We start from the raw sequence: 12825 nt of genomic DNA on the forward strand, positions 1-12825 counted from the left end.
AATTAAAAACCTATCACCAAAGAAAAGCCAGACCCTGATAGATTTACTGCTGAATTCTACAAGAAATTTAGTGAAGACCTTACACCAATACTTCTCGAACTCTTTAATGAAATTGAAAGGGAAGTAATACTCCCAAATTCATTCTTGGAAGCAAGCATTACTCTGATTCCAAAACCAGAGAAGGACCCAACTAAGAGAGAATTACAGGCAAATCTCTCTAATGAACATTCATGCAAAAATCCTCAATAAAATAATAGCAAATAGACTGCAGCAAATCATCAAGAAAACTGTATATGATGATCAAGTGGGATTCATCCCAAGGATCCAGGGATGGTTCAACATACGTAAATCCATAAATGTAATACATTGCATTAACAGAGCCAAGGACAAATCATATGATTATCTCGATAGATGCAGAAAAAGCTTTTGACAAAGTCCAGTACTCATTTATGGTAAAAACCCTATAGAAAAATTGGAATACATGATCTTTATCTCAATCTGATAAACACTATCTACGGCAAACCAACAGACAACATCATATTGAATGGACAAAAACTGAAAGCTTTCACGCTAAAATCAGGAACAAGACAAGGATGTCCATTACCTCCACTCTGATTCAACATAGTCCTGGAAACTTTAGCCAGAGCAATTAGACAAGAAAGAAATAAAAGGAATAAAGATAGGAAAAGAAGAAGTTAAATTATCATTATTTGCAGATGACATGATCCTCTATTTAGAAGACTTTTAGATTTAATAATAGATTCTAAAGACTTCTAGATTTAATAAGCAAATTCAGTAATGTAGCTGGTTATAAAGCCAACACTCAAAAATCAATAGCCCTCTTATATAAGAATAACAAACTCACTAAGAAAGAAACCAGGAAACAACACCTTTTACAATAGTATCCTAAAAATTGAAATACCTAAGAATCAATCTAATGAAAGAAGTAAAAGACCTCTACAGTGAAAACTATACTACTCTGAAAAGGGAGATTGATGAGGACATTAGAAAATGGAGAGATATCCCATGCTTTTGAGTAGGAAGAACCAATGTAGTGAAAATGGCCATACTTCCAAAACTGTTACACAAATTCAATACAATTCCAATCAAAATTTCAATAGCATGTCTCACAGAATTAGAGAAAACAATCTTAAAATTCATTTGGAATCAGAAACGACCTAGAACAACAAAGGTTGATTCTGGGCAACAAAGATAAGACAGAGGGCATCACAATCCCTGATTTGAAATTATACTATAAAACTACCGTGATAAAAACAGTGTGGCACTGGCAAAAAAACACACCTGAAGATCAATGGAATAGATTAAAAGATACAGAAACAATTGCAGACACACTAAGCTACCTTATCTTTGACAAAGGTGCCAAACACACTCATTGGAAGAGAGATAGTCTCTTTAATAAATGGTGTTGGAAAAACTAGCTTTCCACATGCCTAAGATTAAAACTGGATTCGTATCTTTTGCCATGTATGAAGTTAAAATGAGAATGGATTAAAGATTGTAATATTAAAACAGAAACATTAAGTCTCCTGAAAGATACAGTAGGTAAAACTCTTGAAGACATTGGTATAGGCAAAGACTTTATGAATAAAACCCAGAGTGCACAGGACTTACTGCAAAGAATCAGCAAATGGGATCTCATCCTACTGAAAGCTTTTGCACAGCAAGAGAAAACACCAACAGAGTGAAAAGACAACTCACTATGTGGGAGAAAATGTTTGCCAGCTGTACTTCAAATAAAGGATTATTATTAAGAATATACAAAGAACTTAAAAAGTCCTCCCAGATTTAAAGACCCAATCCAAAAATGGGCATCTGAGATGAACACACACTTTTCAGATGAAGAAATACAATGAGCAAATAACTGAAAAAATGTTCCACAGCACTGGTCATTCGAGAGATGCAAATTAAAACAACACTAAGCTTTCACCTCACCTCAGAAAGAATGGCTAGTATTAAGAAATCAAGCAATAACAAATGCTGGAGGGGCGTGGGGAAAAAGGAACCCTTCTCTATTATTTTTGGGAGTGTAGACTGGTGCAACCACTATGGAAATCAGTGTGGAGATCCTTCAAAAATACTAAGGTTGGAGGTCTCATTTGACCCAGCTATTCTCCTTCTGGGTATCTTACCAAATGAATTAAAAACATTATACCACAGTGATATATGTGCACCCATGATTAGAGCAGCACAGCCACATCTTGGAAACAACCTAAATGCCCACTGACTAAGAAATGGCTAAAAAAGATGTGGTATTTCTATATAATGTAATATTATTCAGCCATAAAGAATGATAAACTGGGTATTTTTAGAGATCAATGGATGCACCTTGAGAACATACTTATTAGTGAAATAAGTATGTCATGAATGTATAAATATTGTATTGTTTCATTAGTATGATAAAGAAAAATACGCATTCTGTCTCAGAGAGAATGACTTCAGTCAAGCAATAACTGGGGCCATACCTACCTTTACTTTTATTAACTCAATGTGAGCCATTTTCAGTTGACTTTTGTATGTCTTAAGAAATTTTTGATGTGTTATAAAGTTTGGGTTTTTTTGCATGTGGATAACCAGTTGTTCCAGTATATTTATTGAGAGTACAATCTTTTCTCCACTTACTTGCTTTTGCTTTTTTGCCAGAAATCAATTGTCTGTTATGTGGGTGTCTATTTTGACATTTATATTGGTACTTTGGTGGTTTGTCTACCTTGATATCAATGCCGATTGTCATGATTGGTGTACTTTGTGACAAATCATGGGTTTGGGGAGGGTTGGTGTTCTAATTTTGGAGCTGTTTACACTATTCTGAATCTTTTCTATTTTTATAGAAATGTAAGAATCAAAATGAAAAATAATGTTGGCAGTTTGATAAGGGATTGTGTTTTCTGATCTTTATTATGTTTTTCTAGTTGTTTTGGTTTTATTCTGTTTTGATTTTCAGTTTCTCGAGGAAAGACATGAGGATATTTCATAACTTTCTTCTTTTCTCATAAACACACTTGGTGTTAAAAAAAAAGAATATTTTACACACAAATATTTAAACCAGAGTAAGAATACAAGGCAATTTATAACTCAACTTTTGAGCTCTAATCTCCTTATATCCACTATCTTCATAGTTCCTGATTTTTAAGCTCTTTATAATTTTGAAAGTACTCATATGCTTAAAATAAGCAAACATTTTAGAAAAAAAATTTTAGTACTGTAAGACATCCACCAACCCTGCAAAACTTTTATCCTTACCTGTGTGAGTCTTCACATGGCAATCGAGGGTAGATTTCACAGTAAAACTCTTTCCACATTCCTCACATTTATATGGCTTTTCTCCAGTATGAATTCGAACATGCCTATCCAAAAAGTGTTTGTTAATTAAGTGACTTTCTTTTTAATTATATATAGTTATAAATATCTTCATAATTTGAAATTTACAATCATATAAATAAAAATTGTTTATATATTTAAAAATTTATGAAATAAAAATTATAAGCTTCTCTCTAGACACAGAATATCATAAATCAACAAAGGATTTGCAAGATAAATGTAAACAGAGCTAATTTGCTTAAAATTCAAACTTTTAAAAATTAGCAAAAAGATTGTATCAGAGTAGACAACAATGCAGAGCTAGTTTACAGAAAAAATATAAACTCCCAAAAGATATATACAAAGTTAAGCAACCACACTTAGAATCCAAAAAGAGCACACTGCAAGGACAAGATAGGATTTCCTTCCTGTTTGCTAGTCTAAAACAGGCATCAGAAGGTCTCTGAGGGACACAGAGATGCATGACCTCCCAGGCCCTTTAAGGAATGTATCAGCAGTGATAAGTGCTATGACATCAGCTCTGCAGTGTCCTTGTACTTCTAACATGAGCTCTCAAAGCTTATGGGTAGGTTTAGCAACAGAACTCTGGAATACTCATGTGACGGAAAACACTAAGTCAAGGCTCTCTCTCCTTGTCTGAACAGTTCTGGAGCTCCTTCTATGCTTTCTCCTGTGTCCTGGATTCTGGATTCCTCACCCCTCTGCCACCCTCTATCTTATTCATATCAGTCACTGCTGTCTGCTTTATGACATATTCTCTCTGGTCTCTATCTTGTATACTCCTCACAGAGGCCAACAGTCCCTTAAAGAGGGTATCTGCTGCTCTTCTGAATGTCCACAAAGCCTAGCATACTATGTTCCTCAATAAGCTGATCAGTTCTCCTTTTTATTACTACCACAATTACCCAGAAATATGCTCAAGCAACCAATAGTTTCTGTTCTGAGGCGGTCACTGTAGAGGTAACTCAGGCTTAAAAACTTGCTCCTCCAGAAAGTGCTCCCTTACTGTGCTAAGAGTGTCAAAAAGATGGCAAATGTGCGTTTTCAAACTTCCCAGAGCCACCTGCACAACCTGGCAGCAGCCCTCACCTCACAAGATCGCTGGGCTTCTTGAAACTTTTGGGGCAGTAGGTACAGCAGTTGGCATGCTTAGGCTCAGATTCCAGCTCCGCCTGCTTGTCCTTCATCTCGCTGATGCGGTCCTTTTCTGCAGCAGATTGCACCAAGACCTTCTCAGACACCGTGGCACTCTCTTGGGGCCGAATCTTGGCCAGCTGGGCTGTCTCCTCCTCTGTGAAGGTGATCACCTCAGGACGGGACTTCCTTGATGTGCTTCTGTCAGAGCTTTCTTCCTCTTCCTCCACACACACATCTACTCAAAGCACAGGTAGAGGGATCAAAACCTTTGTAAAAGCTCAATTTTCAACCTAACTAGAAATAAAATTAAGCATGTAAGATTAAAGTTAGTAACTCAACTAGCTACACAGAAGACGGGAAAGAGTGGCTTTTTCCACCACAGTTCTACTGAGAGACTAGGCAGGATCATAAAGGAAAGGTCAAATGAAGGATGAGCCCTTGAGTACAACATGCAATACTGGAAGTGCTGGAACTGATGATCTTCTTCTATACCTGCTACGAAGCTAGAAGAAGCGAGGAAACTTCCAATATGCACGCAACCCACAGTATTCACACACACAGACTTTATCACTAGAAAATCAGAAGCCCCAAAAGGAGACCAAAACGATAAATTGGCAAGAGCCTCCAACTAAAAAGACTTACTGCAAAGAGGAAAATAACAGCTTAGAAATGTGTGTATGTTTAGGTGTTATCCCAGTGAAATGTAAGGATATATTCCAGTTGATTAAAAAGAAAAAGCTGCTATTAAAATGTAACAGAAGAGGGAAAGTGTGTGGCTGAAAGTGTGGAGACAGCCCAGCTGGCCAAGATTCGGCCCCAAGAGAGTGCCACGGTGTCTGAGAAGGTTCTGGTGCAATCTGCTGCAGCAAAGGACCGCATCAGCGAGATGGACAAGCAGGCGGAGCTGGAATCTGAGCTAAGCATGCCAACTGCGGTACCTGCTGCCCCAAAAGTTTCAAGAAGCCCAGCGATCTTGTGAGGTGAGGGCTGCTGCCAGGTTGTGCAGGTGGCTCTGGGAAGTTTGAAAACACAAAGAGAATAGAAACACTCAGACTCAAGAGGAATTTGCAACCACAAAGTAGAGAGTGCTAACCCCAAATGAGGTAAAAACCAACTGGATCATCTTCCTTACATGATGGGGAAAAAAGACGAGCAAGAAAAGAGAGGAAAGGTAAGAATGGAGACAATGTCACAGAGATGGAATCATAAAATTCAATATTCATTTGGCAGAAATTGAAGAGAAAGGAAACATGGTGAACTAAAATTTCACATCTGGAAAAACTTGGGGCCGGCTATAGACAGCAGCCCCACCAACACTGAAGATGCAATACAGAGATAACTGCACTGACAATTTTTAAGTAGCCAAGAACACACCAGCACAGTACATGCCATGGAAAGAACCAAGGAAACTGAAAAGGAAAAGGAGAACAGAACACGATGCACAGAGGAGGCCAAATCAGCTAACACAGGAAATGCAACTCTCACAATAATCCTGGTGTGGTGTGAGTGAAACCGAGTAACAGGTCACACTCCCATGGCCAGGAGAGATAGATCCAAAAGAGGAAAATAAGGTAGAGTATATCAAGTATCTATGATGAGACCTTCTCAGAATCCCACAAGTCAACCCTAACAGCATACAGCTAATACTATTACAAACATTATTAATTGCTGAAACCGAAAATGTAATTAGATTTAGAGATTATACCCATAACGGCCAATTAGTTAACACTCTCCAGACTATAGGAGCCCAAAAAATAGTACCTGGATAGCCTGCATTCTTTAATTCATTTGAAGGAAGATCTATGTACTTTTTATACTTTACTACATCTCAGGACAGTTAACAGCTAGAAATAAGATTTCTACTAAGCTCTATCAGTTTGAAAAATATGAACTATTGTAGGTACAAAACATCAGAAACCAATAGTCAGAACATTTGCTAATAAGGTTAACTAAACATCTGTTCTGAAATATAGAAGTTAGAGACATGAAAAGAAGTTCTTAAGGCTGGTTAGGCAAATTTCTCAAAATACAATGCTTCACAGCTCTCATTTCAGTATAACACGTTAGAGACCCTGTTGGTCTCATTATGATGACCTCAAGGTCAAAGGCCTGCAAGCAGATGGAGGAATAAGCAACTGGGGAGGAAATACCAAGAATCCTCAGCAGATCTGACCTTGGAGAACCCTTAGTCAAACGACCTCCACACATTATGAAGGTAACGGATATTAGCTGTACATCTATCTATAATAGGTTATATAGTAAAACATGACAGAATTACAGTGTGCACCTGAACTAGTGAAGGCGCCTCCTTGATCAAATATGCACATCACAAATGTCATGAGAGAGGGATTACGTAGATTGTAACAGCTTGTGTAGCATGGTATCGTATTTGTAGAAAGTTAGAGTATACCTCCATGTATGGGCGAGTGTGGTTAGGCGGCTACAACGTCAAAGTGGGTGCTAATTCTTATCTGTCCCAATGGGTAACCAGAAAGATATTTTCACCTTTGTGCGTCTGAATTTTTTCAAAAAACATGAAGTTTTCATATTCAATAAGTAAATTCATTTTTTAAAACTCAGGGTACTCTGAATTTAAGGTGTACACAGCCAAGTTCAGATACTCAAGGTGCTTTGTACATTCATTAATTACTTTATTTGCATTTGGCTAACCGTCTTTGAATGAGCAAAGGAAAACTACCTCCTCCCTCTGCTTCCTCAGTTGCTGATGCAGCAGAGGGGACCACCTGGTGTCTCTTCATGTGCTTTTTGCAGTGAACCGAGGTGCGGAAGCCCTCTTCACAGAATGGACATTTGTAAGGCTTCATGCTCATGTGTGTCGCCATGTGCCTGGTAAGGCTGCCGTTGGTTGTGAATGAAGCATTGCAGACACTGCAGCTGAAAGCCTTCACTCCTGTGAGAACGTTGGAGGGGAAGACAGTAAGAAAGTAATGTTTAAAAATTGTAAAGCACATCAAAGCAAAGATACATTCAATAAATCACAAACTTACTGTGCTGTGAGTTTTGATCTCTACGAATCATTACTGTTTGAAAGAGAGGGAAGAAGCCAATTTGCCACTCCCTTGAGCTGGCAGAAGCCACGCAGGTTCCAGGAGGAGAAGTAAAAAGCCAAATTGCCCTTCCTGTGAGCCAGGTGGCATGTGGGCTGGGAGACAAGAACACGGCACCCTCACCCACCCAGGCAACCAGCTGCTTTGGAGAAACAGAGCTGTTAGCAACTGAGGTATAAAAACCACTTAATGCTTGTATTGTTTCGTTGACTTTGCAGACCTAGAGCTGATAGTCTGAGCATCTATTGAGAGGGTAACAGTACATAATATAGTAAATATGGGGGATTTCCTTCTGTCTCCTTTTTAAAATCCAGTATTTTATATTATTCTGTTTTGTTTTGTTCCATTTTATTTTTTTAGTCAATATTCTGTTTTGGTTGGTTTTATTCTGTTCTGCTTTGTTTGATTTTATTAGGTCTGATGGCATGAACAGCAATTTTGAAGATAACAGGAGGCACTATGGTAGCCATTGTTGATTTCCTCTTATCCTGTTTTGAAATCCTGCATCACTTTTACTGTTTTGTTTTGATTGGCTTTCTTCTGTTTCATTTTGTTTGGTTTTATTCTCTTTAAAATAAAATTTAAAAACAGACATAGAAACAGGGCCTGTCTTACTGGTTTTTACTGAAATAGGTAACTTCTGAAATGTTTCTCAAACCACATCTTCTCTGTCTTCAGTCACTTACATCTAAACTGGTAACACATTTGTGGATTCAACCTCAGAAATGTTTTTTCACGTGACTCAGGTCAGTCCTGGAAACAGTCTATAAAATCGCTCTATGACTTTATTCATATAGAGTCCAGCATTGATGCCTCTGCTCCTCTGCACCAGTACCTCTCAAGAAATGCCTAGCTACAGAGATTTTTATCCTTTCCCTGTCTTCCTTCTTTAGCTTCTCTGGGCCCCCACAGCAGTGCCTTTAGTCACCATGAATCTTCTCACAGCCAGCCTTCCCAAGACTTCATAAAAACCACTCCTCAGGGCAACCCATACAGGAGCCCTTCTGTGTCTCTCTCAGACAGAAGCTTCCTTTCTCTTAATAAATACATTCTGCTCTTAACCTCTGTCTTCCTAAAATTCATTCTTTGATTTTAGAGAATATGAACTCGTATCAGACAGCTAGTAGGTTGGGAAAATTTCCCCTATATCAATGTAGGGCGCAGGAAGAGATAAGCCAGTTCGCCCTTCCCATGAGTCAGCAGAAGCCATGCTGGGCCTGGGAGGAGTACAAGAAGCCAATTCACCCTTCCTGTGAGTTAACCAGCAAACAAGCTGAGAATCAAGACCACACACACACACACACCCCACCTCCCCCTCGAAGCAACTAGTTAGTTTGGAGGACAGGCTGAGTTGACAGCAACTGAGGTACAAAAACAACTGAATGCTTGTATTGTTTGGATGACTTTGCAGCCTAAGGCTCATAGTCTGAATATCTATTATGAGGGTAACAGTATGCAATATAGCAAATATGAGGGATTTCCTTCTGTCTTGCTTTTGAAATCCAATATTGTTTTGTTTTGCTTTGTTCCAATTGATTGTTTTGTTTCATGCAATGTTTGTTTATTGGTTTTCTGTTCTGTTTTGTTTGATTTTACTATGTCTGATGATATGGACAGTTACTTTGAAGATAACAAGATCTATTATGGTAGCCATTGCTGATTCCCTGTTTTGAAGTTCTGTACCACTTTCACTGTTTTCTTTTGATTGAGTTTATTCAATTTTATTTTGTTAGGTTTTATTCTCTTTAAATAAATAGGTTGGCAAGAATGCAGAAAAATAACCTGTGTTCATTGCTTATGGGAATATAAAATGTTACAGTCATTTTGGAAAATAATTTGAAAATGTTTAAGATGTTAAGCGAATTTACCATACAACACAGAAATTCCACATCTTGGTATACAAATGAAAGAAATTAAAGTGTACATGTACACAAAGACTCAAGAGAGCATTCATAGCAGCAGCATTCATAATAGCCAAAAATATAAACAGTCCAAATGTCTGTTATTGAAGAAAAGAAACCACTCTCCAGCTGCCAAACTATGAACACATCTTTCCTTCTTTCATGTACATATTTTTCTTTCTTTGGCTTTCCTATAAATTTCTGTTTTTTTTTTTTTTTTCTTTTTTGTGTATATAACACTAGGGACTAAACCAGGGCCTCATGCGTCTTAGGCAAGTACTCTACTATATTAAGCTACAAAGCCAGCCCTTTTCATTTTATTCTGAGACAAGGCCTTGTTAAATTGCCCCAGATAGTGTCAAATCTCTAACCCCCTTGTCTCAGGCACTGAGGAGATGGGATAACAGGCGTGTGCCACCATGTCTGGCTTGGCGTATATTTCAAAATGCATGTCTTCATATTCAAATAAAGCCTTACATAGAATATATGTTAATATTAAACATGTTTTTGTTTAATAAGTATACTAAATTAAACAGACAGACAATACACTGAAAATATATGACTGCAAACTATGTATCTAATAAAGGTCTAATAGCCAGAATATACTAAAAAAAAAACTTGCAACTCGAGAATAATAAGAAAATAATCTCATTAAAATGAGTACAGAATCAGAATAGATATTTCTTAGTAAATAGATGAAAAGACGCTCAGCATTATGAGTCACTGGAGTTATGTAAAAACCACAATGCGTTATGAAGCTGGTCATAAGAAAAAAAGACAGTAACAAGCACTGGCAGGGATGTGGAGAAATAACAACACTCTTACATTGTTTGTGGGCTTGTAAAATGGTGCGGCCACTTTATTATTTTTTTACATTTTATTTTAAAGAGAAAAAAATAAAAATTTCACAGTAAGGTAATAGGAAGGTAACAATGATTAATACACTGTGTAATGTTATCTTTAAATTAGTTACTCAAAGTACAAGATAATGGGCATCTAATTGTTCAAACAACATTAGCACAAACCTTCCTTTCAATGAATTAAGAGAAATTACCAGTATAACTACCTTAACTATTGTGTGTATATTTTTGTTTTGTTTTGTTTTCCCTTCCTTCTTTTCTCTTTTCCCCCATTCCACTTTCTCTTCCTTTTTGAACAATTTCTCCCCATTTCACAATATCTACTGAATATTTTGGATCTTACTTACTCTTTCACCTTCTCACACCAGAGAGACAACATGATGTTTACACGAGTCTGATTTATTTCACTTATGAGTATGTTCTTGAGTTGCATTCATTTACTTATAAAAGTCTCTCTTCTGTATGGCTGAGTAAGAAGACCACATCTTTTTTATCTATTTCTCAATTGATGGGCATTTCGGTTGTTTCCAAGACCTAACTTTTACAAATTGTGGTGCCTATAAACTCACAGATGGATATATATTACTACGGTATGATGTTTTTAATTCTTCTGGGAAAATATACAGACTGGCAACAGCTGGATCAAATGGGTCTTCCAAACTTAGCTGTCCACAATGATTTCTACAGTGGTTGCACCAGTCTGCACTCCTACTAACTGAGCAGGGCCTCCTGCATTTGTTATTGGCTGACTTCTTAATAAGAGCCATTCTTTCCAGGATAAGATGAAATCTGTGTTGTTTTAATTTGCATCTCTCAGATGGCCAGTGAAATTGAGTATTTTTCCACATATTCATTTATTGCCTGTACTTCTTCATCTGAGAAGTATGTATTCTCATCTCAGATGCCCATTTTTGAATTTAATCTTTAAATTTTGGAGGTCTGACTGTCTTGAGTTCCTTATATGCCCTTGATAGTAATCCTCTGTCTGAGGAACAGTTGCCAAACATTTTTTTCCACCTTGTGGGCTGTCTCTTCACTCTTTTTGTGGTTTTACTTGCTGGGCAAAAGCTTTTTAATAAGATGAGATCTAGATGGTGATTCTTTGTGATGCTTACTGTGCGAGCAGGGTTTTGGTCATAAAGCCTTTGCATACACCAATGTCTTCAAGAGTTTTACTCATTCCCTCTTCCAGCAGATTTAATGTTTCTGTTTGATATTTAGATCTCTGATCTATTCTGAACTTTTTTTGGTACATGGTGAAAGACACAGGTCCAGTTTTAAACTCTGGCATGTGCAAATCAGTTTTTCTAGCACCGTTATATTAACCAGGTTACATTTCTTCCAGAGAAGGTGTCTGGCTCCTTTGTCAAAGATGTGGTTTAGTATATCTGGAGTGTTTTTTTGCAACCATTTTAGAAAACACTTTGACAAACTCAGAAGTTTAAAAACAGTTCTCATTTGACCTAGCAATTTCATTCCTCAGTAGAGAAACAAAAACATGACCATATAGAAAGTTACATACAAAGAATCACAGCAGGATCATTCATAATAGTAAAAATATGGAAATAACTCAAATTTCCAACTGACAAATAGGTAAATAAAATGTAGCATATCCACACAACAGAATATTATTGACCATAAAAAGGAATGCAGTACTGATGCAGTACACTGTGGGTAAACTTTATTAAGTAAAAGAAGCCAATCACAAAAGACTACATAGTGGAATGACGGCAACCTTCTAGAGCTCTCAGTGACACAGACAGCTCACTGAAGCATGCCTGCTACAGGTTCACCACCACTGACATAGTGTACGCATCCATTTGTCTGACTTGTCTAAAACAGACAAATGTATAAAGACAGAGATAGATCAAGGGCTGTCTAGCAGTGGGGACATTGAAAAGAAAGGGAGAGTGACTGCTAGTGGGTCAAGTTTCTCTCATTGGCAGTAAAATGTTCTAATATGACATAGTGGTAGTGGCTGCACAATTCTTAAACACGCTAAAAACTACCGAAGTGGACAAACTGCATGATATACCGATTGTATCTCCTCAAGCCATTATATTATAAACAAAACAGCTGGGTGTGGTGGCTTACACCTGTAATCCTAGTACTGAGGAGCTGAAAGGGGAGGACTGCTGCAAGTTAGAGGCCAGCGTGGGCTACAAAGTAAGTTCAAGGCCAGCCTGAACTGCACATTCAAACTCTGTCTCAAATAAGACCAAATAAACAAGTAAATAAATGAATAAAATTAAAGAAATAAGTAAAAACAAAACAGACATAATCTCCACGTGGGAGGCAGATAATGACCTGTGTGTGTTTTCTCATGGGACTTGAGGACACCGGAGGAGACGAATCCACGCCCACACAGCTTGCACTTGTAGGGCTTTTCCCCGGTGTGTGATCGCACATGCTGTTTCAAGTGGCTGGACTTCTTGAAGCCTTTGTTGCAATAATCACACCTGCAAACCAAACAGAGAGCGCTCAGGCCCTACTCCTTCAGGGCATGATTACCAACACCGT

The 12825-nt window shown here is 37.6% G+C and overlaps 1 protein-coding gene across 10 annotated transcripts in view; it reads right to left on the reverse strand.

The window, feature by feature from the left end:
- The window catches only part of Znf236 (zinc finger protein 236), a 142091-nt gene that overhangs the window by 50318 nt on the left and 78948 nt on the right, over positions 1 to 12825 (reverse strand). For all 10 annotated transcript variants that reach the window (XR_010041346.1, XM_063231419.1, XM_063231420.1 and 7 more), the window contains 4 exons: positions 12613 to 12764; positions 7175 to 7387; positions 4429 to 4711; positions 3262 to 3365 (listed from right to left, as the gene is read on the reverse strand). Coding sequence is in view for 9 of the 10 variants with exons in the window: in XM_063231419.1 (XP_063087489.1) it covers positions 3262 to 3365; positions 4429 to 4711; positions 7175 to 7387; positions 12613 to 12764 (752 nt within the window). In the remaining variant the exon portion in view is untranslated. The remainder of the gene's footprint in view (positions 1 to 3261; positions 3366 to 4428; positions 4712 to 7174; positions 7388 to 12612; positions 12765 to 12825) is intronic.

Source organism: Cavia porcellus, unplaced genomic scaffold (genome assembly GCF_034190915.1).
Source record: "Cavia porcellus strain 051 isolate PalLab524CR breed Dunkin Hartley unplaced genomic scaffold, mCavPor4.1 scaffold_20, whole genome shotgun sequence".
Lineage (NCBI taxonomy): Eukaryota > Metazoa > Chordata > Mammalia > Rodentia > Caviidae > Cavia > Cavia porcellus.